Source organism: Hyperolius riggenbachi, chromosome 4 (genome assembly GCF_040937935.1).
Source record: "Hyperolius riggenbachi isolate aHypRig1 chromosome 4, aHypRig1.pri, whole genome shotgun sequence".
Lineage (NCBI taxonomy): Eukaryota > Metazoa > Chordata > Amphibia > Anura > Hyperoliidae > Hyperolius > Hyperolius riggenbachi.
Genome location: NC_090649.1, coordinates 373,120,232 through 373,148,007, shown reverse-complemented (window position 1 = coordinate 373,148,007; position 27,776 = coordinate 373,120,232). Strand labels below are relative to the sequence as shown.

Here is a 27,776-nt window from a genome sequence, read left to right as displayed (position 1 = left end):
CAGCCATAGTAAAATGCGTGCCTAGGTTTACTTCCAATAGGAGAGATTACTATTATTATAGTTAAGGTTATAGTTACTCATATATATTAATTAACATGCTTTTATGGATGATGTCCTTTAATTTTATTTTATTTTTTTTAGTTAATATATGGAGATTCAAAATTCTGTGTACATATTATAAGCACCTTATGATTTGGTGAACACTGCATTAGATTTAGGAAAGTAGACTATTTATTTACTTATAGTATGTATGAAGTGAAAAGAAAGTTACACACACATTTAAAATAGTAGAACCACTATAAATATCCTATGGAGCGCAACTTTGTTTCACATTTCATTTAAATATTTTAAAACAAGCATTAATGGTAAATTAATACTGTCCTTGTATAAGAACCATAGTGCTGATGTAAGCAAACACTATAAAATGGCTGGCAAGGCTTCTGCTTTGCATGTCAAGAGCATGCATGGATATGTTATAAACGTCATCCCATAACTGCCAGGTAAAATGGTTATAATGCACTTTCCGCAAGCTTAACTGCTTCCGGACTGAAGCAGTACAAATTATGTCCTGCAGGTGGTGCTGACTGGACATAGATTTTACTGCGTCATTATTCCACATCCCCACCACTACGCCAATCTTGCCGCTCTTTCCACGCCGCAATTCGCTTGCTCTGCCATCTATGAGACAGAAGAGCTCTGTGAGCAGGTCAGGAGCCGCTTTCATTGCCTCCTGACTGCGTGATCATGGAGAGCCAATCACATTGGCTCACATTGATAGTGTCAGGAGCCAATGAAAGAAGCTCTTGACCGGCTGCCATCGCTCTGCCATCATAGAGACAGCAGAGAGAGGGGTTTGCGATGATGGGACAGCGTTGTGACCAGCGAGAGCAACGGGTATGTGTGGCAATTCGTCAGTATTCTGCGATTTTTGGTGCCAGCAGTCTCTGGTCCTTAAGGGACCAGAGACTGCTGGTACGGAAGTAGTTAAATATTTAGTTTTTTAACCCCCAACCATCATGCAAGTTGGGTGGTAAGAAACAGGAGTCCATGAACCAGGGGATCCACCCACAGACCAATAAAAACCCAGTGGCTTTCACCACTGGTAGGGTACAAGGCAATACGTTTGTGGAAAAATAATTCAGCCTTTCTCCCTCCCAGAAAAGCAGCCTTCTCCCAAGTGAATCCTCTGTTTTCTCCTTTTCCTCTGTGCTGCTTGCAAACTACCTTCCAACATCATTCAACATTGCTTACCAGTAGGAAGCCTCAAAATTGTAATATCTGAATTTCCCTATGGGGGTTCCCATTGATTTTTGTGTATTACAATGGGACTTATTTGAATATTCTTTTAAGCATTTATATGATATGGAAGAACATACATTCTCAAAGGGAAATCCAAATACATTAATTCTAGGGCTCTTGGTGTTCAAAAGCAAAAGGAGAAAAAAAGTGGTTGCAGCATTCTGCAAGCACAAAACCAGAACTGCAGAAGAAGGGAAAAAACATGCATTTGAAAAGCAGACATGGATTCTGAGGTTGAACTTTGACTGGACAATTCTAAATACCTGTGTGTTATTGTTAAAATATTTTATAATAATGGGGTTTCTCATTTTAACTCTTTGAGGGAATGGGTAACAGGTACTAATGTAACCTGGTACTTATTAATCAGATATAATCCCATTATTTAATTACCCCTTTAACACATGAAAAGTCCTCAACATGGCAACAAAGGTACTGTGAAAGGAGGAGGAATGAGATATTTTCAAAAGCTGGGTGGTTTGTATTAGAAAGGGGATAGAGACCCAAGATAGGCCTTGCCACTTGTATGGTGGATCATAAGTTTATTAGCGTTTTCAAGGTGTAGGGAATGTTATTTGTTTCTTTTATATAATAAATATTTTTAATTGGTCCAATTTTTACCAAAATGAACGCAAACAAGCGCACAGTGCTGCAAAAATACATTTAACTGAGCAATGCAGGAAAGGGCCACCAAATATTGATTTGGTAAATAATGCAAACAGCCTATTCACCAAGCAGAGCAAAGCCCAGTAATTAATACATGCGCACTGTCTCCCTATTAATTCAATGGTAGCAGGTGTGAGATGACAGTGAGTTGAGGGCATATTCTTGGTATGCTGAAAGCCCCAGTATGGTGTGTTTTCCACACATCCCAGCTGCTCCATACCCTAGTAGAGTGCAATCACAACCTACCTTTGCAGTAAAAAGATACTCCAGCAAACACTTCAAAAATAAATGGAATATAAGTTTATCCAACCATTAGTGAGTCCCAAAATGTTGCAACCATTGAGGGTTCCATTCTTAAGGAAACAAAGTAGCCCCAAAGGGTGGCCAGACATTCACACTGAGCCGATGTGTTAGCTCCAGTCAACTGCTACAAATGTGCCACATCCTACCAGGTGAACATGGCTGTGCTAAACTGCAGTGGTGGAAATTTAAAATCCTTTAACCTTATAAAAACCGCATCCATATTATAATTTTCCAAATCACAAGCAGAACAAAAAATTTTAAATTCATATCAGTTAGATATACTGTCCTCTATCTATTCACTTGTCTCTGTGGTTTAGTTGTCATAGGACCAATATAAATACATTAATGATTATTTGCTTTATACATGCAGCATTCTAAAAGCAAATATTGCATTTGGGTTTTCTTACCATTTTCTGGACTATCGGTGCTGTTAGTAGTCATGTTAGTAGTTATCATAGTGGACGGTGAAGTAGCTATCGTAGCTGGGGAAAACACAATACAAAGTGAGCTTGGGTGGAGCAATGCTGGGGATCAACTGCAGAGTGAAAGCACTAAGTGTCATTAAAAAATAAAACAGCCAATAAAATGCCAACAAGCATACAGCTCAGAATTTCACTAATCATTGCACTCACATAATTACAGAAAGAAAGAGATTTTCTTTCATGGGAGCCCTACTATTTTAGAGAATTTAACACAACCAAGTGAAGCATGTGAGAAAGTGCACTGAAAGAAGCATTACAGGAAGACACACATCAGAGTCCCAGCACCACCTTTAAACTTCAATAACTGAAGTTTACCTAAAATAATAGAGCTCCCTTTGCAGATTTGCATTAAGTACTTTTTTTAGTCAAACAACAAATCAATTGGAACTTGATTGTTAATTATTCCAAATATAAATATTCATGCAACAAAATAATCCCTTAATCATCGTGTGTTATTTTGTACAGGCACTCCATAAGTCATCCTAGAATACAAATTAAGTACTTTGATTAAAAATTCTGTATTTATGTATCCTGAGAATCAATGGTGAAAACCTGTTAATATAAATATAGTTACAGAGTTAAAATTCAAATCCAAAGAAAATAAGTCCTCAACAACAGATAAACATTAGCTAAGAAAGCAAAAAGAAAAATGCCCGTGATTCTTGCTTGGAAGTCAGCCTGCCACATGCCCTGTTCCTAAATCAACTGTCAGCATCTTCCACACCCCTACTGTCAGAAAGTTGAGCCATTAGGAAGAAAGTTGAGCCATTAGGAAGAAGAAAGCCCCCTTCCCATTGGTCAATAAAAAAGGCAAGGTGATTGACAGGTTGCCGTGCCTCCCTCACTTCTAATGGCCCGTACTCACGGGCTGCAGAAGTTGCCTGTCGCCAGCACACGTGAGCGTGTGGGCGACAGGCCGGCGGCAGCTTCTCGCCAGGTCCCTCCGCGTGCACACGCGGAAGAGGGACCAGCGGCGAGGCGGAAGCTGTCGCCGACGTTCCTCCTCCCCCCGCCGGAAGCTCCATATGATACAATGGAGGTTGCTGTCGCTAGTCCGCGTACTCACGCGGACTAGCGACAGTTGCGGGGGAGGTGCGGCGGCGACTGTCGCCATGCGATTGAAACTTTCAATCGCATGGCGACATGAGCGGCGGGCGACAGTTCGGGGTGCGCGCGCGTGCAGCGGCCCATACTCACGAGCGACCTGTCGCCGCAACACGCGCGCGCCGTGTGTTGAGGCGACAAAAGTCCCTCGTGAGTATGGGCCATTACAAAGCATTTGGTTCCAGTACTCACTGAAGCAGGGTAAATGGCAGCCCTCACATTGCGAACTGTGGAAGGGCAAGTGAATGACAGTCTTTACTACATCCCCATCTCCCATACTAAACAGCAGGAAAAGTTTTAGCAGAACAAGCTACAGAAAGTAATGAGTCCTATGAAGATGCAGTTCCCAGCCTGCTTAAGACCCCCACATCCCAGCTAGTGTCATGTGACTTGCAAGACATTAACCATGGACTTTTGTGAGGATAAGGGTTTTTACTACTGGATTATTTTTTTGTGTTCTTTATAAGGTGGCGAGCCTCGGGTCAAAAGTCAAATACTTACCTAAGAAAAGGGAAGCCCCTGGATCCTGTAGAGATATCCCACGCCGTCCTTTGTTTCCCTGTTGCTGAGCATGGACCCCCAAAGGAATCAGACAAGCTCTTATGGGATTCCAAGCTCGTGACTGTGCTTCTCTTCAAGCATGAGCATGGCCGTGTGTTTACAGCACAGGCACTCTCGTGCATGAAGTGGAGCACAGTCACTGTGTGCAGGAGGGTCTCTGGCAGTGGTGGAGGTCCAGAGGATGGTGTGGGAAGCAAAAGGGTGCCTCTCGTCATGTAAGCATTTAACTTTTGACCCAAGGTTAACCTCGCGTTCGCTTCAAAGCGAACCTAAAGTAAGAAGAATACAGTGGCGGCCATCTTCATTTTCTTATAAACTATGCCAGTTCCCTGACTTCTGTGTTGATGCTCTGTCTTTTATACACAGGCTCAGAATGAGAATGAGAGATCATTTGACTCTGGTCTGACTCCACTGGCTGCATGGTCATTGCAGATATGTGACTCAAAAACAAAAAGCTCAGCATGTTTATTAGAGAATGAAGATGGCAGCCTCCATATTCCTCCCGCTTTAGGTTCCCTTTAAATCCTCTAATGAAATAATCAAGCAAAACAAGCCTGTTACATAAGGCTGTATCTTCCTTCAATGCAATCTTCCACACCTACAGTACCTGAAGCTTTATTACAGTAAACACAAATTTAAGAATGTTGCAACAAAAAATGACAGCTACATCTGATTGGAATGCCTACAAATGTAATTATTTCTTTAATGAGGTCCATTGACAGCCTCACAAACGATATCAGTCTTTGAGACTGCTAGGCAATTGTTGACTCAAATTGTGTTGAGAGTACAATTATAAACTTCCACTGCAAAATAAAATTATCAATTATGCTGTAAAAAATACTTAAGATTAAGTGTTAAAAAATAAGGATTTTGTTTATTTTATTTTTTTACAAAAACTTTAAAAGTAACCCTTAATAATTAACGAGACTGACCTGAGCTGGCCTTACCAGGAACCAGACTAAACTTAGCTATGTCAGCAGTAATCAAAGCAGGTGTAAAAATGGGTGTTCTAGTGGATGTTAAAAGATCAAACATAATAAAAATGGAAAGCATGGTTGACATAGTAGATGGATGTGTACTTCTCATTAAACATAAAAAAAAAATCTGCACATATTAACACACCTTTGACCTCTACTTTTGTTCAGTTTAAAGTAGATCTCAGTAGTTTGCAACAGTTTTATTTCTGTGATACTTAGATGGATATGTCCTCACCCTTTTGCACAAGTGTCATTGTGACAGGAAGTGAAATTACATTTTTGACTTGAACTTGGATTACATAAAATTACAGGGAAGTGGTTAGAGCTTTTGTAACATGTTTAGTGCTCTCTGCATATCCGCTGGTATGCTTGCCTCACTTTCATCCTGAAGCTTAAGCAGTAGTCATGCAATCCACAAAAGGACATCTCTACAAATGTAGCATTTACTAGTACCGTAAACTTCATTAGTGACTAGTTTAGAGGGTGGCCCAAACTGGCAGGGCTTTTTCATTTTATTTTACCAGTGTTGTGGACATCACATACACCCTAGTGATGAGTAGTAAAACAAAATGTTGCCTACCTATGCCAGTGGTTGCCTTAACAGTGGACCTCTGATTTATTTAATCTCCAAATCTGTGGAATACTACACTATATGCACTTTCAGTCTTCATCTCTTCCTCGGCTACCTCATTTAGCTACTATTGACTTGATTAACAGGTAACTGACAGTATTATTTACACAGAGATTTACTAGGGAGAAAAGTAAAGGAAATACTAAATGGTACACATGCCACTTCTGCTTGTTAATCAGTTCACAAGGCAGACACACCTGCACAACTATAGCCAGCTTTAAAAAGGGTGCTCCATCTGGATATCAACACTGCACATAAACATAAAACATTGCTTTAGACATTTGGTACTCAATCTTTCAGTGCTCCCTGAACACTGATCTGTTAGAAGTGACAAAATACTGGCAAAAAAAATTAAAACTAAATATTTCACACCCATTTTTTTGCATGCCAACGTCCTACATAGCTATTCCTTTTCTCTCTATCCTATACTGTAACTTCTTTTGACGTATTCTTATACCAGTGCAGGTGTTTGATTTACAAGTGAAGTGAAGCAAACTGATTCAGTGTTAACGTCAAATATCCAGTCGTAAAGGTACATTCCATTTTTGTTGAGAAAAATGCAATCTCTCTAACTCTATACATTGCCGGGATAATGGGCTAACAATACTAAGGATTAATTATTTGTTTATGTTGTGCAGTTGAGTTGTCACCGTCTCACTGTTTTTAGTGTTGGAAGCTAAACAAATTGTGTCATAAGATTAAAATCCCTTTATAATCCCATTTCTGGATCCCTCCCCCCCTCACACACCCCCTCCAGCACTCAACCTTTTTTCGGTGTGTGGGGAACATGGCTGATCAATGGAGTTCTGAGGAATTGACCTGTGATCAGGGGGAACGGGTGAGGCCAGTAGCAGCTGTAGTTCTGCCCCCATTGCACACATGGCAGCACAATTCCGTAATAATGCAGGAAATCATGGTCCCAGCATCCACTGAGACATTTGTGCAGATACTCCATCTTAGTCTGAAGGAAATATATACTGCGAAATGTGTCCCAAGAGGAGGAGAGATAAGCTGAACAGACAGAGTGAGCAGGGGAGAACACATTGGTAACCAACAGACAGGACCTGTAAATATGCTGTGAAATCCTTTCTAGCAAACCTTTAAAAAAAAAACACTGCTGAACATTTGATGATCTTCTTATTAGGCACATGCTATCAGGATTATTCCAATAGCCGAATTTTCAGCATAGTGCTCTTTTAGGTTCATGCATATGACTGGAACTCTGGATATTTGAACTGGACACATGTTCTTTTCAGCTTGCTTCATTGCACTTGCATCTCTAGCAAATAATTTTGCTATAAGAAACAAATCACCCCAAATGCAAAGAAACATGTTAACAGACATTTTTAAAACTTGTATTTATAATATTTGAGAGGTGCGCTGGACAGATAAATGGAAAATTGAATTAAAATCTCTATTTATTTATACTGTATTCAGTTCATAGATATATATAAAAAAATGTTTACACATAAAAAAACAACCTGCTGACGAGCTCAAGCCACACTATTCATTCACTCCTTTAGCACCATCATACTCGGCGTGCTGGTTCCCTTAAAAATTGTGTGCATGTACAAATATTCTCCAATAGGAAAATTATGCAATGCACATACTTATACATACAATTACCAATAGATAAAAATTGGAGTCTAAAAAAATGGAGCTAAATTGCTTAAGGGTGGTTTGGATCCATCATCAAATTCCCAACATAACAGGCAGAAAAGGGAGAGGGTCCCTGACGTTATTGCAACTATTCAATCGAATCAACTGTGTATTGTCCCATCAAAAGGATTCCATTCATGTATTACTGTCTCAGGGATAGTTGTAGCGTCTATCTCACCTCTTGTAATGTTCCTCCAGTGAGTAGTTGTAGTGTCCTAGTCCCACACAGTCTCTAGGTGGCTAGGGTTCTTCCAGGGGTTGATCTGGATGTATCTTCTTGGGGGATCAGCAGCGGGGAGCGGGCTCACAACGCCGTCTCTCACTCCGCAATCAGCTTCCGGTTCTCCGTTCCTCTGTGATGACGTCACTTCCTCCAGTGCGTCCCACACGCTGCTCAGGCTGCTTCCCTGCGTTCCACCCAGCTGGTGCTACGTTATGCACTCTCCTCGGGCGATTCTAACAGGCAAAGTGCGCTGATTAGTAGATAGAATGGGGCGCCCCTTCACCTCTACTGCAGTATAACGATGATTAACATGTTTCAACGGTAACGACCGTCTTCATCAGAACCTTAGATTCTGATGAAGACGGTCGTTACCGTTGAAACATGTCAATCATCGTGCCTGTTAGAATTGCCCGAGGAGAGTGCATAACGTAGCACCAGCTGGGTGGAACGCAGGGAAGCAGCCTGAGCAGTGTGTGGGACGCACTGGAGGAAGTGACGTCATCACAGAGGAACGGAGAACCGGAAGCTGATTGCGGAGTGAGAGACGGCGTTGTGAGCCCGCTCCCCGCTGCTGATCCCCCAAGAAGATACATCCAGATCAACCCCTGGAAGAACCCTAGCCACCTAGAGACTGTGTGGGACTAGGACACTACAACTACTCACTGGAGGAACATTACAAGAGGTGAGATAGACGCTACAACTATCCCTGAGACAGTAATACATGAATGGAATCCTTTTGATGGGACAATACACAGTTGATTCGACTGAATAGTTGCAATAACGTCAGGGACCCTCTCCCTTTTCTGCCTGTTATGTTGGGAATTTGATGATGGATCCAAACCACCCTTAAGCAATTTAGCTCCATTTTTTTAGACTCCAATTTTTATCTATTGGTAATTGTATGTATAAGTATGTGCATTGCATAATTTTCCTATTGGAGAATATTTGTACATGCACACAATTTTTAAGGGAACCAGCACGCCGAGTATGATGGTGCTAAAGGAGTGAATGAATAGTGTGGCTTGAGCTCATCAGCAGGTTGTTTTTTTATGTGTAAACATTTTTTTATATATATCTATGAACTGAATACAGTATAAATAGAGATTTTAATTCAATTTTCCATTTATCTGTCCAGCGCACCTCTCAAATATTATAAATATCTCTTTCTGTGGACGGTGGGGAACGGGGGTTACCCCACCTGAGTAGGTTGCAGCAAGGAACAGTATATACAGTATTAACCCTGTAATTAAATCAATCGCCTGGGCAGCGCCCTCCCGTTTTTGTATAATTTTTAAAACTTGGCCCATTCTCATAGAATTCCTATAATTCCAGTATCAGTTACATACATAACCTAAGCTGGAGTGAAGGAGGAAATCTTCCCAAGTGTGACAGACACAGCAAGAACATACAAATTAGTAGAGATGGAAAGGGTTAGAATCAGTGTCATTTGTGGTTTTATTTTTCTGTTTACATTAGGAAGATTTCCTAATTCCTTGTTCTTCAACACCAAGCAATCACCGCAACATCAAGGAATCCCATAACAAGGTGCATACACGGAATTCTCAATTTCCACATGTTTGTATTCCCCAAATGTGAAAGAACATGATCTGCCATAAGCTATTTTTGCCTGAATTGTATAAGCCATTTAAAGTTATAACTAAGATAAACCATTGTACTTTGGGTCCCATAAGAGAAAAACGCTTAATAAAAATTACACATGTGGAGCAGATATATAACACTTTATAGTGTTCGTGTTTAAACTGAAAAATTTCAACAACATTTATTCTTAAAACACATCTGGTGTAAATGGAGAACTCCTTGTATGTCAATCAACTCAATTTTGGTCAAATTGATGATTACTCTGGAGGGGGACTTAAAGCGGAATATAACCCTGCATTTCAACTTTGCTCTAAAATATTATTTACAGCATATTATATGCAAAAAGCATTTTTTTTTACTAGACCAGCATTGGAAGGGCTAAACACAGAGGTTTAAAGGTCCTGGAGAGATATGCAGAAGTTCAGATAGATACATTCTATTAAGTTACATGTATCTATTGATAAACAGTTACACACTCTTTGGCTGTCGTCCAAGCTCCTTCTCAGTGAGAGAGATGAGTCACATTCAACACTTAGATACATTATGTAAACAAAATGTATCTATTTCAGCTTCAGATGCGTCTGCAGAAATCTAAAGGAACTTTAAAGCCCTGTGTAATGCTGGGAATACACGTTAAGTTTTTACTTTAGATAGATGGGTTCGATAGATAAATTCCAACCTGTTGGATCTGGTAGATTCTACTTTCGTTTCGATTCTCCTCATTCAAGTGAATGTAATTGATAAGAAAAGATAAGGAATCGAGAGGAGAATCGAGCAGTGAATCGAGAGTAGAATCGAACGAAAGCGAAAACGACGGCAAAAACGAACGCAAAAACGCATCGTGTATTCCCAGCATTACCCTTCCAATGCTGGTCTAGTAAAAAAAAAAATGCTGGTTGCATATAATATACTGTAAATAATGTTTTAGAGCAAAGTTGAAATGCGGGGTTATATTCCGCTTTAATAAAGTGTTATGCGGATGGATAAGTACGGTACATTTTAAAAAGTGTATAAAAGTAGTAGAAGGAGTATGTATACTAATACTACAGTAAGACATTTGAGGTAGCCATGCATAACAACATGCATGAAAACAGAACACAAAATATACAGATGTTTATCGCAATGATCAGAATCATTTATTTCACAAAGTACAAACGAGGGGTATGTACCGGAATTGGTTTTGGCTCATACAGGTTCTGCAAGGATGGGGGAGATATTGTCCAAATTCCAAGAGCCGTGGCTGCCATACTACGTCAGTCACTGATATTGTGATATTTACGCACTGGAACTTTTAAATATATTTTGTATACAACTACCACCATAAATAGGAAAACAATGCAAATGGGCACTACTTCTGTATTAAAAAAAATAAATATATCTAAAAGCACAATTGTGTTATCACTAAAAATATTAGAAACTTCCCTAAAACAGCCCCATCCTCTACCTCTATCCTTCAATAAAAACCATTTGAGGAAGTACGGGGAAACAAGGAGAGAGATAAGGATGATGTGAGCTGCTTCAGTTTATGGAACTTTACCTGCTCCACCTCCCTCCTTGCACTAACCATGCCCCCCACGCAGCCATGATGCTTTTGTAAATAGTGCAGGTCAACCCAGATGTGTGGTATTTGCAACCCGGCTGTTGTGATTCCAAACTGGATTCAAGTGGACTGCTGCTGCGATAGGGGGCCATCTTGTCTCTGCAATTTATTTTAAATACAAGAATGTTTTTGAGGCAGCAAAGCCAGCCAAGATGAAGCATTGATATTCTCTGAAGTCACTTTTTCTGGAGTCTGAAGGGTACAGGAGGTGTTGAGCTCTGGATAAATGTCCATCTGCTTAAATCTGCAGCTTCAGCACAGTACACATCATTTATGTAGAGTTGACAGAGTACAGGGAGGTTTGTTAAGACAACAAGCCTTGCGCGTTTACACTGTATCTGGATGTTGGCTTGCATATAATTCATAATGTTTGAACTGAGACAAAAATTCTGCAACACTTAGGCTCAGTTCACACTGGAGCAGATGCAGAATGGAAAAGGTAAGCACATCCGTGAGGCGGATGTGTACCGTTCCTTCTGCATCCCTATGCAGCCCGTACGCATCGCCGCTCACCTGTCCGGTTACCTGTCCCACCAGACGCACCCTGTCTGTCCCTTCAGCAGCCTGGAGGCCAACAGATGCATGCGGCTCTCCATAGGCTGCAGCAAGCCAATTCTGCCTAGCAACAGGGACAATAAGAATTCTGTGTTGCTGAGGATTCCCACTGGCCTTTTGCAGCCCAATGGAGATCCTCAGGCCACTGGGCTTTTTTGCAAGGACCAAGCAGCGACCACAGTTTGTGGTGTCTCTTATTGTTTTTTATGATAGGTGAGCGGTAATGAAAAGGAGGTTGTTTTATGGAACAATAAAATTGTGATTTTTTGTTATACATTAGTAGTACCCTGTTGTATCCTGTTTCCTTCTTTGGGGTGGCAGTTTATGTTTTGTTTTCAGGGTTTAAGAATCAGTCATTTTATTAATTCCTGGATGTTTAATGTCATCGTCTTTATCTGTATATTTTAATAAGGTTTTGTTTTACATAGAAGGATTTACATTCTACATCAAGTCACACGCATAATATGGAAGATGTAGTTTCTTACCATATGTAAAATTGGTAGAAGAGAAATCAGATGTGTTAGTCATGATAGCAGTGGATGGTGAAGAAGCAACACTAGATGATGGCATGGATGATGGAGTAGTTACATGAGATGATGTAGCTACATAAGGTGATGTAGTTACAATGGTTGTTGAAGTAGTAGAGGTTACAGTGGATGGAACTTCAGCTGCTAATAAAGAGAAGACAGAAATGATAACGCATGGGATATCATGCACATATCCTTGTGTAAATTGTATTCAGAAATGAATTGCAGTATTTGGAAGACACAGCGTGAAGACCCATCAGCTTCTAACAAATCCAGATCAGATCCTTGCACATCTTTAGGAAAGTTGTAAGCATATGAAACACTCCCACGTGGCTAAATTGGTTTATGGAAAATATTTATGACAGAAATTTGAGGAATACCTGTTGACTAAAATAGCACTATGGTGCCCACACACTGTAATTTTTAAGATAATATTGATCATTTTTAGCTATGTCATCTGAAAATATTTTAAGTCCATAGAATGGGCCAGCACCTCAAAGCAATTAATAGCTCTCTTTTGGTAAAATAAAAATATAGCTCTTTATTTAATCCACTAAAAGGTTTACATAAAAAAACAGATGAGTGTCTGTGTCCCAGCAAAAAGCCCACTGTTTTTTTAATTGCATGGAGGTGCTGGCCCAAGCTATGGACTTTGATACTACTGTCTGAGGGGTACTGAGGGAAGGCCAGGTCTGAGCACTCCACTTGCCTTTTTTTTACATGGATGCTGATCACACAAAGTGCATCTGAAAACATTCATATTGCCAATAACAAAACTACACACAACATGCCAATTCAGTCATAATAGATTGAAAAATATATTCTGAGCATTTCTCTGAAATATTGTAATTACATTTCTGTGATGGGAGCATTTTATTTTGATTGCAAGAGGTAGAACCTCAAATGTACTAGTTGTGAGTATAATTTCAAATAACATTTTGAACAATGCTATATTAAACAATATTGAAAGGGTTGCTTTTTTTATTGTCGAGGATCATTTCTGTTCATGCAGTGTGAATAATGGGTAAAAGAAAAAAAATTTAGACATTAAAGATTTGCTTCTGGCATCATGCACCTAATTCAGTCTCTTGTTTCCATATTATATTTAAACATCTAATCGGTAGTTCATTTCCACCTTTACAATTTTATGAACACAGTAAGAATTACATTCAGGTGTCATGTATTTATATGCCAATAGACATGTGCTCTAAAGAATGAGGGATTTAACTGCAAAGAAGTGGATTCGATTTCCACCTAAAATGTACTTTGATTCAGCAAATTGCATGAATTCTAATGCCAAGTAAAAGCATGTGACCACAGAACCTTACTGAGAGAAGGAAGGACATCCTGTCAACACACTACCAAAAATGCTCCTGGTTAAAGAGACGCTGAAGCGAGACTAAATCTCGCTTCAGCTCTCATATATAGCAGGGGCACGTGTGCCCCAGCTAAAACGCCGCTATCCCGCGGCTAAACGGGGGTCCCTTCACCCCCAACCCACCCCCCGCAAAAGTTGGTCGCAAAGTTGGTCGTGAACTTTGCTTCCTGGAGGCAAGGGCTAATGGCCGCAGCCCTGCCTCCAGTCGCGTCTATCAGACGCGCATCGCCGCCTCTCCCCCGCCCCTCTCAGTGAAGGAAGACTGAGAGGGGCGGGGGAGAGGCGGAGATACGCGCTGACAGACGCGAGTGGGGCAGGGCTGCGGCGGATAGCCCTGCCCCAATGCGGAAGCGCTCCCCCGCATTACAGAGGGGATTTGGGGGGACAGGGACCCCTGCTATATATGAGGTCTGAAGCGAGATCTATTCAGACTCTCTTTAAGTGTGATATTAAAAGGTCTATTAGATTTAAATCAGTAAAGGCCACAGCCATGAATTTGTAGTCAGCTCTGAGCCTCTGACACAAAGTATTTTTTAAATTCAGGTCAGATTTATTTTATAGCTACATCATTTACTCACAGAACAGCAAGTACTTTGATGCACTTGGCAAATGTATGTGCTGCATAAAATGTGTAAGTGCTGTGAAAAAAATCAATAATAATACTGATAGCAGTGCAGATTATTGTAGTATCTAGTAAGGTTAATACATTTTAGCATTAAGAGCGGAAATTAATATATTTTGCTCATCTTTCCATAAAAAGGAAAACTTTTCACACAGACAATCATAAGAAATAGGACTTTAATAGGATTAAAAAGAACCTCTAGAGGTCACTAGACTTTCAGATGTGAAAAAGCTGCTGCTGCTTAAATAGGTGGCAGCAGTATGAATTTAGTTCTTCAGTTGGGGTGTTGTTCCAGCACTGATTGGCCAGAAGCTCTGCAAAACTAATTATCACCACGTTGATAGTAAAAACAGAGTTGTCAAAATCTTAATGTGGCAAGAATATGAGGTATTCCTAGTAAGCACTGTTTTTCTCACTTACAGAGAAGAAAATCTATGTTCTGTTATGATGGATTTATGCATGGAAAAAGGACTTCCCACTATAGTAGGTTTTATGTAAGAAGAGCAACTCCCTACCTTAGAACATGGATTTCACCAATGTGTACAACCTAAAGTACTAAAACATGTATGATTTCCAGGTGTATTATTTATTAATTTTACTTGTCATTCATTTTACTATTTATTTTATTAATTTGAATATTTATTTTACTATTAATTTATATTACAATTATGTTATTGTCTGAAGGATCGTTAATGGGTATATGGATGGATGAGTAGAATCGAAAATTACATCGAAATAGTGACATTTGTACAACAAAAGTCTTCCTGATATCATAATCCTGTCTTAAACAGACCTCAGGAAACAATGGATTTTGTTCATAAAAATATATGACAAGCACTTCAGACAGTTGCTTACGGCAACCTCATTCATCATCTCATTTTCCTCTATAAAATACTTATTTGGTTGTGTAAACGTAGAGCCAGTTCCAGCTTTTTTGATGTTATAAACAAATACATCTGCTTTTTCTCGATGTCGGGAGCCACAAATAACAGTCGGGAGCCACAAATAACAGCTATCAATGCATTAAGTAACTCAGTAGTACAAGTATTAAGGCTTAAATAACTATTACAGCCACTGAGAAAATAGTGCTTCATTTTTTTTTCAAAATTAAACATCTTTTGAACTAAAGAACAACAATTGCTTTTAAAATAAAAGGAAGAGAAGCACTGAGTTGTAGCACATAATCAGTGAGGCAGAAGAGGTTGGAGAATGGCGCACAAGCTGTAAAAATAAAACATAGCCCAGGTGACACCAAATAATGAGAGAGGAAAGTAAGTCTTGGAACAGATATGTTGGAAAGGTCAGCATCCCACTGTGTGGCACTTTGCAGTCGTGCAGATGAATCCTCAAGGTACTGATGAAAGTTGTTTTGTACTGTGTGATCTGACCTCTACTGAAAATGACAACTCCAGTAGCTTTTCTACAGAGAGGCTACATGAAAGCATGGCTTGAATATGATAAGGCACAGTTATTCATTCTTACATTTTAGTAATTTAAAGGTTGCATTTAAATTATGTAGCTCCTAAAGCAGCTGTGGAAAAAGAAACATAAAGATGTCAAAAAGTTAAAATATAGGGAAAGCTATAAAAATGTGTAGTCAAAAGTCATGACCTACACATTTTATAATAAATCTGTCAGCACCATTGCTATGCAGACCCTGTACACTTGGTGAATGAATTGTGATACCTTTTCATACTTGTGTATTTTAGTCAGTGAGGGATATAAAAGTAACAAGCACATTAAAACATTTGTCATGGTTAACAGTTCACTAAATGTATGCTTACATTTTTGTTTTTTCATTTTTTACTACATAAAAGTACCTCGAATAAAACCAATCTGTATTAGTAAACATGTTGTATTTGTAGATATCAGTCTACCTTGACAAACACCAGCCAGTTTCTCACAGGTCGTTGGTTCAGTTGAGGGCGTTGTTGGCAAGGATGTACCTACAAGATAAACATCAACAAAATAATACTGTTAGAATAATTTATTCCTGATAGAGTAATTTTAATGATGAATACTATCCAACTTTGTGGGAAAAGGCTACAGTAGAATCTCAGTTATCTGGCACCTATGGGGATTTGTATATGACAGATAAATGTAGTTTCTGGTTGCTTGAAAGTTACTATTAAAAATAGGTCGAACTAACAATACCTCTAACTATACCTCATACTATACTCTCACCATATACTCTGTACTAATGTTGAAATATTGTAAATGAAAGCAAAAGAAGCCAAATAGAGACAATTTAACTGAATGTAACCAAGCTTTATTACTTTACTAGCGTGTGGCGCGCACTACGATGCATGGGGCAGGAATATATCCAATCAGCGCCACAATTGCGGCCAACAACAGCAGCGCACACATAGATACATACAGCTGACAGCCTGAAAATTATTATTATAGATTATGAACTGTAAAAAAAAGTTTTGTACATCCTGCAAGGCAAGGATTTTTTCTGGTTACTTGAGAGTTCTGGTTAATTTAGAGCCTACTATATTTTTTCCTAAAATATGGCAATTTTTCTTTTGACAACTTTTTGCTGCAATAAAGGTTTTCATTAATTCCTACTTGCTTGGAACCAGACAAGTGTATTTTCTATGTCACTTTATGATTAGAAATAATAAAGCATCAGTACTCGCAGACTCCTTAAAGTGTACCAGAGACGAGATCAACTAAAAGTTTTACAAGTACCTGGGGTTTCCTCCAGCCCCATGTGCAAGGATCACGGTGCACGGCGGCTGCCAGAGAGATACACAGAGGGTGCACTTCTCTTGAGTAGACTAGCCGCAACTGGCAGAAGTAATGGGACCCGGTACTGGCAATACAGAATACTGAGGAGGGTGGCGTGGGAGCGATCCATGCGCATGGGTCTGGAGGGAGCCCCAGGTATGTATAAAACATTTAGTTGATCTTGTCTCTGGTTTTCTTTAACAATAGGATGAGACCTCAAATGGAGGCAGACATGCTTCAACCAATATTTTTTAAGTGACATAGCACGGAAATGTTAAAAATAGTTGACTATTTGTCAATCAGCACTAATAACCAATTATATTTGGGCAGCATGTCCCTGTCAGTACTTCTTGCCTACAGGACTGAGGATTTTCAGAGTTGCACCATTGTAAAAATGCAGGTACTGCCTGGACTGCAACGAAGCACAAATGCCTCAACAAATAGCTACATGCACTGCAAACTCTTCACTGGTTGCCAGTAAAATGGATAATCAATTTTAAGATCTGTCTGCTGACATTCAAGGCTCTACACCACATGGGACCCAAATACATAGCGGATCTATTGGAACTTTATGCCCCTCCACACACCCTCCGCTCTGCCAACAAGATGAAGCTGGTTATTCCCAGGATACACTTAACATTTGGTGCCCGGGCCTTTTCCTATGCAGCCCCTACTCTATGGAACTCCCTTCCACAATCAGTACAAGAGGCGTCTTCTCCGGACAGCTTAAAAAAAAGGCTAAAAACTCACCTCTTTTCCCTAGCCTTTGAAACCGCATAATGCAGGGGCACAGCGCTTTAAGTCCCCAGGGAGAAAAGCGCTATATAAATATTATTGTAACTGTTACATGAATGTACTTCTAATGGGTCTATTAAACATTCAAACAGATGAATTATGAGAGCTAGAAATGCATATTGTCTAAGCCAAAAAGTAACAACAGCTGTTTAAATGATACTTGGACCTGGTAGCTGTATCAATTTCCAGTTTAAAAGACTTTTGGAATAATTCAGAATGAAAAACCTGGTCTACCAACTGTGTCTGTATAGTTTCCATGTATGGCCCATATGGTTATCCTACCTGCCTTTGTCCCAAAATAATCTCAATTAAAATATACATTATTTATCTGACAATTTTCACCGTGCTTAAAGGATATTTGAGTTAAAATAAAAAAAATAAAAAGTTAAGCTTAACTTACCTGGGGCTCTTCCAGCACCTAGAAGTCTAGCAAATGCAGTTCTGCTGTCCTCCAGGCTGCTGATGTCACCTCTGTATGATCCTGGACCCCCAGCTGGGTTGTGAGCTTCTGAGAACGTGTAAGCACACTGCACACCTCTTGCTATCATCTCAGAACCTTCCAGGCTGCAGGAGCATGATCATGAGAGGCACACATGCGCATGTGCAGAAGCTAACAATACAAACAGGGGTCAGTGATCATACGGAAAGGACAGCGGCTGCCTGGGGGACAGCGCTAAATCAGATATACTTTTAGGGAAAGGAAGAAGCTCCATGTAAGTAAAGCTTAACTTTCTTTTTATTTTACCTCACATCTACTTTAAGGGGTATTAAATTGCTTAAAGTGGATTTACAGTTTAGAAAACGTCAAATTAAAAAATAGTCAAGTCCTTATTGCCTATACAGTTGTGTTTGATCCAAAGTAATATTATCTGTGACAAAATCACAATCCCCAACCACTTCCCAGTTACAGTAAGCTAGTACTGGAAGCATAATAATGTATTGTTATGTTTAACCACTTCAGGATTCTGCGTACGCTTAACTACGCCCCTGAATCCTGAAGTGCTTTTCCATGTTCCATGTCAGTTCACGGAGGGTGTCTCCGTGAACACCCTGCGAGCCGCCGATTGCGGCTCGCAGGGTAAATGTAAACACGCGGGGAAGATCTTCCCCGGTGTTTACATATATACGGCGCTGCTGCGCAGCAGCGCCGTAGAGGAGATCGGCGATCCCCGGCCTCTGATTGGCCGGGGATCGCCGGCATCTGATAGGCTAAAGCCTTTCCTATCCGGCGCAGGACGGCTTTCCGTCCTGCGCCACACACAGGGGACGGGAGAGGGAGGGAAGGAGGCAGAGGGAGGACTAGTGCTGCGGAGGGGGGCTTTGAGGAGCCCCCCCCCCCCCCCCGCTAGGCACAGCAGCAAGGCGGCGATCAGACCCCCCAGCAGGACATCCCCCTAGTGGGGAAAAAAGGGGGGAGGTCTGATCGCCCTGCCTGATTTCTGATCTGTGCTGCGGGCTGAAGAGCCCCCGCAGCACAGATCAGCCAAACCACCCGGAATCCGGAAGTGGTTAAAGATGTGAAATTTTGGAGACCATGGAACCCTTGGCTTGATGTCCCAAGCTTGACATTTTTTGACCTGCTTAGGAGGAGAATGGGCTTGTAATACAAGCTTAGCTAAGTATGCTTAGCTTCCCTTTATGAGTGCTTTAGACCTTAGCAGATGCTACTGTGCACTCTTCTGACCATGTATTATGATTAAGAGGCTATGAAGACTGAACAGAAATCACGAGAGATGCAATTGCAGTCCATAAATGTATTTAAACTTTTAATATACAAAAAACAAAATGTTTTGGTAAAAACATTTTTGGTCATCACTGAATCTTCATTGAAATCAGATTTATGATGGCATACATTTAATACATCAAAGGAACAGACCAGAGTATCCACGAAGATCACAGAGCATGGCTTGGAGTAATACAAGTAACATTTTAGTTACACTTTTTAATAATTTGATGTTATAATGGTGCAACTATTAATGGCGTGACAATCTGGGCATAGGGGAAATTTTGACAGTACTTACTCTATAACTGACCGTAAGGCCTGGGACTCACTAGGAATTGTTGTAGCACTTTAAATGTTGCACAGCATTTTGTGCAACAATTCCCAGGGCAATTGCGACTGAGATTTCTGGCATTTTGAAGCACTGTACAGTAAACTGCACAGTGTTTTCGTTTTTTTTTCTGTGTAAATAACGTTTATGTCTAAATAAAGTTTATTATACTTACTGGGTGCCCCGATGTCAGGCTTCCGCGCATAGCCCTGCCCCCTAGATGAAGAGGTCATAGGCGCTTACCTAGCTCCTATCAGAGAAGCGCCTGTAATTTCTTCTGCTAGGGGGCAGGACTATGGGAGGAAGCCAGACATTGGAATACCTGCTGAATACATTATACTTTATTGAAAAATAATTTTTAAAAAATCCACGCCCAAATCACTGAAAGATTGCTTTTGAAAAGAGAATCCAGAAGCAATTTTGCAGCACTAGTATCTTTTGTATTGGAGACCACACCTTCCCAAAATGATGCAGGTCCTGTGATTAGAATTAGTCCTAATCCCAATCACCACCATTGACTTTCATTGGCAAAGTGGTTTTGGAATCACCAGCATTTGGCAGTGATCCAAAAATGCTGCCAAAACCACTTTAGTGGGTCCTAGTCCTAAATCAAATCAAAACTCATAAAATCTTGTAATGATTTTGTCTAAACAGAAGTAGCAGTTTTTCAGCAAAAAGTTTTCCCCATTGTATACTAATTCCTGTTTAGCGCAAGTTGTTACTGGCTGAGGCACTTGAAGAGAATGCTATAGAATAGTAATGTAATTAGAAATCAGAAAGGACAGGTGTCTTATTTTTCAACGAAACTAACTATGTAACTACCATATATTCCGGCGTATAAGACGACTGGGTGTATAAGACGACCCCCACCAACTTTTCCAATTTAAATATAGAGTTTGGGATATACTCACTCTATAAGACTAACCCTCTTCCAACGCTCATCAAATAAAAATTAAAAATAAATCATATACTGGTGTTGTGTATGAACTGGTGCTGTACTGTATGTGGTACCCAGTATAGAACAGTATGTAGGCGATTGACTGGTTGGATTAGTCACCTCTACCTCTCCCTAAGTGGATTTGTCAGCTCTCCTTGTCTACCTATTTATCAAAGCAGTGTGGAAGAACAGATCGCACTGTGTCCATAAAACACACCTCTTTTTCTGTTCTGGCCCACCCTTGTATCCTATTTATCTCCTTCTTTACCTCTCAGATCTCGCACATGCGCGCCTGCGCCGCTTCACTACAGTTCTCAGCAGCGAGATCTGAGAGTTGGTAACAGGATAGGGCATATCACCCGGCATCAATGACACCTAGCGTATAAGACAACACCTGACTTTGCAGAAGATTTTCAAGTAGGCCTGAATGATTTTAGGAAAAGATTGAATTGCACGATTTCTGCCAGAAATTGCGATTTCGATTTGATTCACGATTTTCTTCAAATCAAGCTTTAGCACTAAATTCACAATGTACAGTAACAAACAAACATGCATTGACAGAAAATGACATACAATCAAATTGATAGTATGTTGTCATTTTCTGTCATGTTTGTAAATGTTACTGTACATTGTGAATTTAGTGCTAAAGATTGATACTGTACTTACAACCTCTGGACATAGGTAGTATGCCCCCCTACCCCTCATAGTATGTATGACCAGTATCCCCCTTACCTCTCATAGTATGTAATGACCAGTATCCCCCGCACCCGTCATAGTATGTATGGCCAGTATGTCCCCACCCCTCATAGTATGTATGGCCAATATCCCACCACTCCTCATAGTATGTATGGCCAGTATACCCCTACCCCTCATAGTATGTCTGGCCAGTATGCCCCCATCCCTCATAGCATGTATGGCCAGTATGCCCCATCCCTCATAGTATGTATGGCCAGTATGCCCCACCCCTCAGAGTATGTATGGCCAGTATGCCCCCACCCCTCATAATTTGTATGGCCAGTATGCCCCCACCCCTCATAGTATGTATGGCCAGTATGCCCCCACCCCTCATAGAATGTATGATCAGTAAGCCCCCCCCAGGAAGCCCCCCTCCCCCCTGGTCTCTAACCTGTGGCATAGTAGCAGCCACTACAAATGTGTATGACATTAGCCCAGCAGGGAGCGGTGTCACCCGGGATCCCCTGCAGCATTTCCTCACCCCTCCATCACGGTTCCGCCTCCTCGGAGCTCCACTCCTCAGGCCTGACCGGGAAGCCAATTCCCTTCTACCTCCCGCTCTGCCTCCAACCAGCTGTCACCATAGAAACATCGCCGCGCAGCAGGAGAAAGCGCGAGATCAGAGTGAAGATGGCAGGAACGTCACTTCCCCTACCCACCTCCGCCGTGAGAGCTGATGAGTTGCTGCTACAAGTGCACAGAGCGGCCCGCTCAGCACAGCAGCAGAAGGGACTGCTGGGCTGTACTGGCTGCACACTGGGAGAGCGCCAGTATATCTTACAAATCGTCGCTTTGACGATCATGGAATCATCATTTCCGTGATCGCAATTTTGATCTGAAATCGATACATCATTCAGGCTTATTTTCAAGGGTTAAAAAGTAGACTTATACGCCAGAATATACAGTATGTAACATATATGGTGAACATTCAGAGGAGTCTAGCAATAAGACACCATGTTGTCAGGTCTAATTACCATTTTAAGCCCGCGGGTTGTTTTCACCTTATGGATGAGAGGAATTTTCACATTTCAGCGCTTCTCCCATTCATCCCCCAATAACTTGATCCCTAGTTATCACAATGAAATTATCTATACCTTGTTTTTTTTGCCACCAATTAGGCTTTCTTTGGGTGGAAAATTATGCTAGGCATTATTTTATTCTTAATTTCATGGAAGTAATAAGAAAAAATAGGGGAAAAAAATATTATTTCTCAGTTTTCTCATAATTTTAAAATAAAACGTAAAACTGTGGATAAAAGCCACACATTTTATTTGCCTATTTATCCCGGTTATTACAACGTTTAAATTATATCCTTAATACACTGTATGTTGCCAATATTTTATTTGGAAATAAGGGTGCATTTTTTCAGTTTTATATCCTTCACTAATTTAAGCAAAGAATTAATAATATACCCTCGTGACATAAATATTAAAAAAGGTTTCATTTCTTATGTATGTAGGTGTAATTTTACTATTTGGCCACAAGATGTCCTCGTGCATTGTTTCCTATTGCGTACAATAAGTACGCTAAATAAGAAGTAATGTGTGGCTATTACACTTCACAAGTGACGCAGGCATTTTATTGAGGACGGCAATCACTGGGGCCTATAGAGGAGATGAACGAATTCATTAATCTAATGATCGGCAGTGGGAGCAGAAAAAACAAGTGAGTCGGAGGGAGCAAGGCGGCACCCATTTTAGAATGATGCATAATATGTTGGCGCTTTATAAATACAATAAATAAATAAATCATCTCTGTTTTTGAACAAAAACAGTGATCATTCTTGGCGGATATGCACGAATTGGCTCAGGGGACTTTTGTCCTGTTGCCAGGACCATTGCGATTTCTGAGCCATTGTAATTCTGATTCACATTCAGCATCACAAAACCATGACATAAGAGTTTTACAGTTTTGCATAACTTCAAATACAATTACCATTTTAGGAAGATTAATAGAAATTTACTGGTGGCATATCAGATAAATGTTATTTCAAATATAAAAAACTGATAGCAGCAAAAACATATAACTATCAGCTTAAGCTGTATGATGTTTCTGCATAGAATTAAAAAACCTAACAACAGTATAAGACAGTGAGTGAAAAATGATTAGAAATATAGTATATGAAACAATTTGCCCTCTAAATTTAGAGACGCTATTATCATATGAATACTAAAGCCTAGTAATATTAAAGCCCAACAAAGGTCCTAACCAATGTGGATCATACAGACCAACATCGTTAGTAAATTCCGATGCAAAAATACTACTAAATATCATAGTTAATAGGCTAAAAAAAAAGTCATAACAGAGGTAGCTCACTGTGATCAAACAAGCTTTATGCCAGGACGCAGCACAGACAATTTACGCATGCTCTTTACTAATATTTCCATTCCTTCACAAGATTCTGTTGCTTCCTTGGATACAGAAAAAGCTTTTGATTCTGTTGAATGGTCTTACCTATGGCAACTGTTTAATTTATTGGGACTAGGTAATCATTTTATCTCATGGGTTAAAGCTCTGTATCACGAGCCACTTGCTCGCATTAAAACTGGTAATACTATATCATGTCCCTTCCCACTGTCAAGAGGCACATGCCAGGGATACCCATTGTCACCATACTGGTTTGCACTTGCCATTGAACCCTTGGCAATTTTGATAAAAGACTCCACCAATGTTTAAGGTATACCTGTAGGTTCTCTTATTGAAAAAATGTCCATGTATGCAGATGATATTCTGCTATACTTGGTAGATCTGGAGGCCTCTCTTTTAGCAGCCTTAGATATTATTAACAGCTTTGGTAAGTACTAGGGTATTAGGGTAAAATAGGAAAAATCAGTTCTAAAGCAGTTAGACAATTTTTATATTTCAACCTACCCCAGTACCCTGAAATGGGTTACACAATTTAAATATGTAGGTATAAACATTACAAAGACTCTAACAGACTTCTATGCACTTAACCACTTGAGGACCGCCCCCAGCCGATGGGCGGCGGCAAAGACTGGGCCTAAACGACCGATATACGCCCATCAGCGGGGGCCGCGGCGGGCGTGGTTATGCGGCGATCGCGTCAGTCATGTATACAAAGCCTATTATACAGGCTGCCTCCTTCCTGGTGGTCCAAGTGTCCGAGGGACCACCAGGGCAGGCTGCAGCCACCCTAGTCTGCCCCCAAGCACACTGATTTCCCCCCCCCCCTGCCCCCTGATCGCCCAACAGCACCCCTCCCACCCCCCCCTGCCCACCCCCCAGGCCACTGTTTGCACCCAGTCACCCCCCTAATCACCCATCAATCACTCCCTGTCACTATCTGTCAACGCTATTTTTTTTAACCCTAAACTGCCCCCCCCCCGATCCCTCCTGATCACCCCACCCCTCAGATTCTCCCGAGACCCCCCCCCCCCGTGTACTGTATGCCTCTATACCCCCTGTAATAACCCACTGATCACCTGTCAATCACCCATCAATCACCCCCTGTCACCACCTGTCACTGTTACCCATCAGATTAGACCCTAATCTGCCCCTTGCGGGCACCCAATCACCCGCCCACACGCTCAGATTGCCCTCAGACCCCCCCTTATCAATTCGCCAGTGCATTATTTATATCTGTTCTTCCCTGTAATAACCCACTGATCACCTGTCAATCACCCATCAATCACCCCCTGTCACTGCCACCCATCAATCAGCCCCTAACCTGCCCCTTGCGGACAATCTGATCACCCACCCACACCAATAGATCGCCCGCAGATCCGACGTCAGATCACCTCCCAAGTGCAGTGTTTACATCTGTTCTCTACCCTAAACACCCACTAATTACCCATCAATCACCCCCTATCACCACCTGTCACTGTTACCCATCAGATTAGACCTTAATCTGCCCCTAGGGCACCCAATCACCCGCCCACACCCTCAGAACGCCCTCAGACCCCAGCCCTGATCACCTCGCCAGTGCATTGCTTGCATCTATTTCCCCCCTCTAATCACACCTTGAGACACCCATCAATCACCTCCTGTCACCACCTGTCACGCCCTAGCACACCTACCCATCAGATCAGGCCCTAATTTGCCCCGTGTGGGCTCCTGATCACTCGGCCAAACCCTCAGATCCCCCTCACACCCCCTTCCGATCACCTCCCCAGTGCATTGATTGCATCTATTTTCCCCTCTAACCACCCCCTGAGACACCCATCAATCACCTCCTGTCACCCCCCCTAGCACTCCTATCCATCAGATCAGGCCCAATACAACCTGTCATCTAAGAGGCCACCCTGCTTATGACCGGTTCCACAAAATTTGGCCCCTCATAGACCACCTGTCATCAAAATTTTCAGATGCTTATACCCCTGAACAGTCATTTTGAGAAATTTGGTTTCCAGACTACTCACGGTTTTGGGCCTGTAAAATGCCAGGGCAGTGAAGGAACCCCACAAGTGACCCCATTTTAGAAAAAAGACTCCCCAAGGTATTCTGTTGGGTGTATGACGAGTTCATAGAAGATTTTATTTTTTGTCAAAAGTTAGCGGAAATTGATTTTTATTGTTTTTTTCACAAAGTGTCATTTTTCACTAACTTGTGACAAAAAATAAAATCTTCTATGAACTCACCATACACCTAACAGAATACCTTGGGGTGTCTTCTTTCTAAAATGGGGTCACTTGTGGGGTTCCTATACTGCCCTGGCATTTTAGGGGCCCTAAACCGTGAGGAGTAGTCTAGAAAACAAATGCCTCAAAATGACCTGTGAATAGGACGTTGGGCCCCTTAGCGCACCTAGGCTGCAAAAAAGTGTCACACATGTGGTATCGCCGTACTCAGGAGAAGTAGTATAATATGTTTTGTGGTGTATTTTTACACATACCCATGCTGGGTGGGAGAAATCTCTCTGTAAATGGACAATTGTGGGTAAAAAAAAAAAATCAAAAATGTGTCATTTACAGAGATATTTCTCCCACCCAGCATGGTTATATGTAGAAATACACCACAAAACACATTATACTACTTCTCCTGAGTACGGCGATACCACATGTGTGACACTTTTTTGCAGCCTAACTGTGCTAGGGGGCCCAAAGTCCAATGAGTACCTTTAGGATTTCACAGGTCATTTTGAGACATTTGGGTTCAAGACTACTCCTCACGGTTTAGGGCCCCTAAAATGCCAGGGCAGTATAGGAACCCCACAAGTGACCCCATTTTAGAAAGAAGACACCCCAAGGTATTCTGTTAGGTGTATGATGAGCTCATAGAAGATTTTATTTTTTGTCACAAGTTAGCGGAAAATGACACTTTGTGAAAAAAACAAATTAAAATCAATTTCCGCTAACTTGTGACAAAAAAAAATCTTCTATGAACTCACCATACTCCTAATGGAATACCTTGGGGTGTCTTCTTTCTAAAATGGGGTCATTTGTGGGATTCCTATACTGCCCTGGCATTTTAGGGGCCCTAAACCGTGAGGAGTAGTCTTGAAACCAAATGTCGCAAAATGACCTGTGAAATCCTAAAGGTACTCATTGGACTTTGGGCCCCTTAGCGCAGTTAGGGTGCAAAAAAGTGCCACACATGTAGTATCGCCGTACTCAGGAGAAGTAGTATAATGTGTTTTGGGGTGTATTTTTACACATACCCATGCTGAGTGGGAGAAATCTCTCTGTAAATAGACAATTGTGTGTAAATCAAAAAATTGTCATTTACGGAGATATTTCTCCCACCCAGCATGGGTATGTGTAAAAATACACCCCAAAACACATTATACTACTTCTCCTGAGTACGGCAATACCACATGTGTGGCACTTTTTTGCAGCCTAACTGTGCTAAGGGGCCCAAAGTCCAATGAGCATCTTTAGGCTTTACAGGGGTGCTTACAATTAGGCACCCCCCAAAATGCCAGGACAGTAAACATACCCCACAAATGACCCCATTTTGGAAAGTAGACACTTCAAGGTATTCAGAGAGGAGCATAGCGAGTCCGTGGCAGATTTCCTTTTTTTTTTCTCGCAAGTTACAAGAAATGGAAACTTTTTTTTTGTCACAAAGTGTCATTTTCCGCAAACTTGTGACAAAAAATAAAAACTTCTATGAACTCACCCATGGGTGCACTGGGTGCCAGCCTAGGTGGGGGTTGACAGCAGTGTTGCCAACTCATCCCTTTAATTACTGACACATCTAAGTTATACAGGTTCTGGGGCTATTTGCACATAATCAGTTCCTTAACTGCATCTACCTAGCCACAAAACCTGTATAATTCATATGTGTCAGTAATTAAAGGGATGAGTTGGCAACACTGGTTGACAGGGGCAGGCAGGCAGGTGGGGAGAGACAGCGGGAGCTAGCAGCTATGCCTCCGAAAGG

At 41.1% G+C, this 27,776-nt stretch overlaps 1 protein-coding gene across 7 annotated transcripts in view; it reads right to left on the bottom strand.

The window, feature by feature from the left end:
• ADGRG6 (adhesion G protein-coupled receptor G6) overlaps positions 1-27,776 on the bottom strand; it is a 236,862-nt gene that overhangs the window by 102,772 nt on the left and 106,314 nt on the right. For 3 of the 7 annotated variants that reach the window (XM_068232044.1, XM_068232047.1, XM_068232049.1), the window contains exons 5-7: positions 16,061-16,129; positions 12,142-12,327; positions 2,673-2,747 (exon numbers count right to left, since the gene is read on the bottom strand). In XM_068232044.1, the coding sequence (XP_068088145.1) occupies positions 2,673-2,747; positions 12,142-12,327; positions 16,061-16,129 (330 nt within the window). The remainder of the gene's footprint in view (positions 1-2,672; positions 2,748-12,141; positions 12,328-16,060; positions 16,130-27,776) is intronic. The other 4 variants (XM_068232046.1, XM_068232048.1, XM_068232050.1 and 1 more) reach the window with 4 other exon arrangements.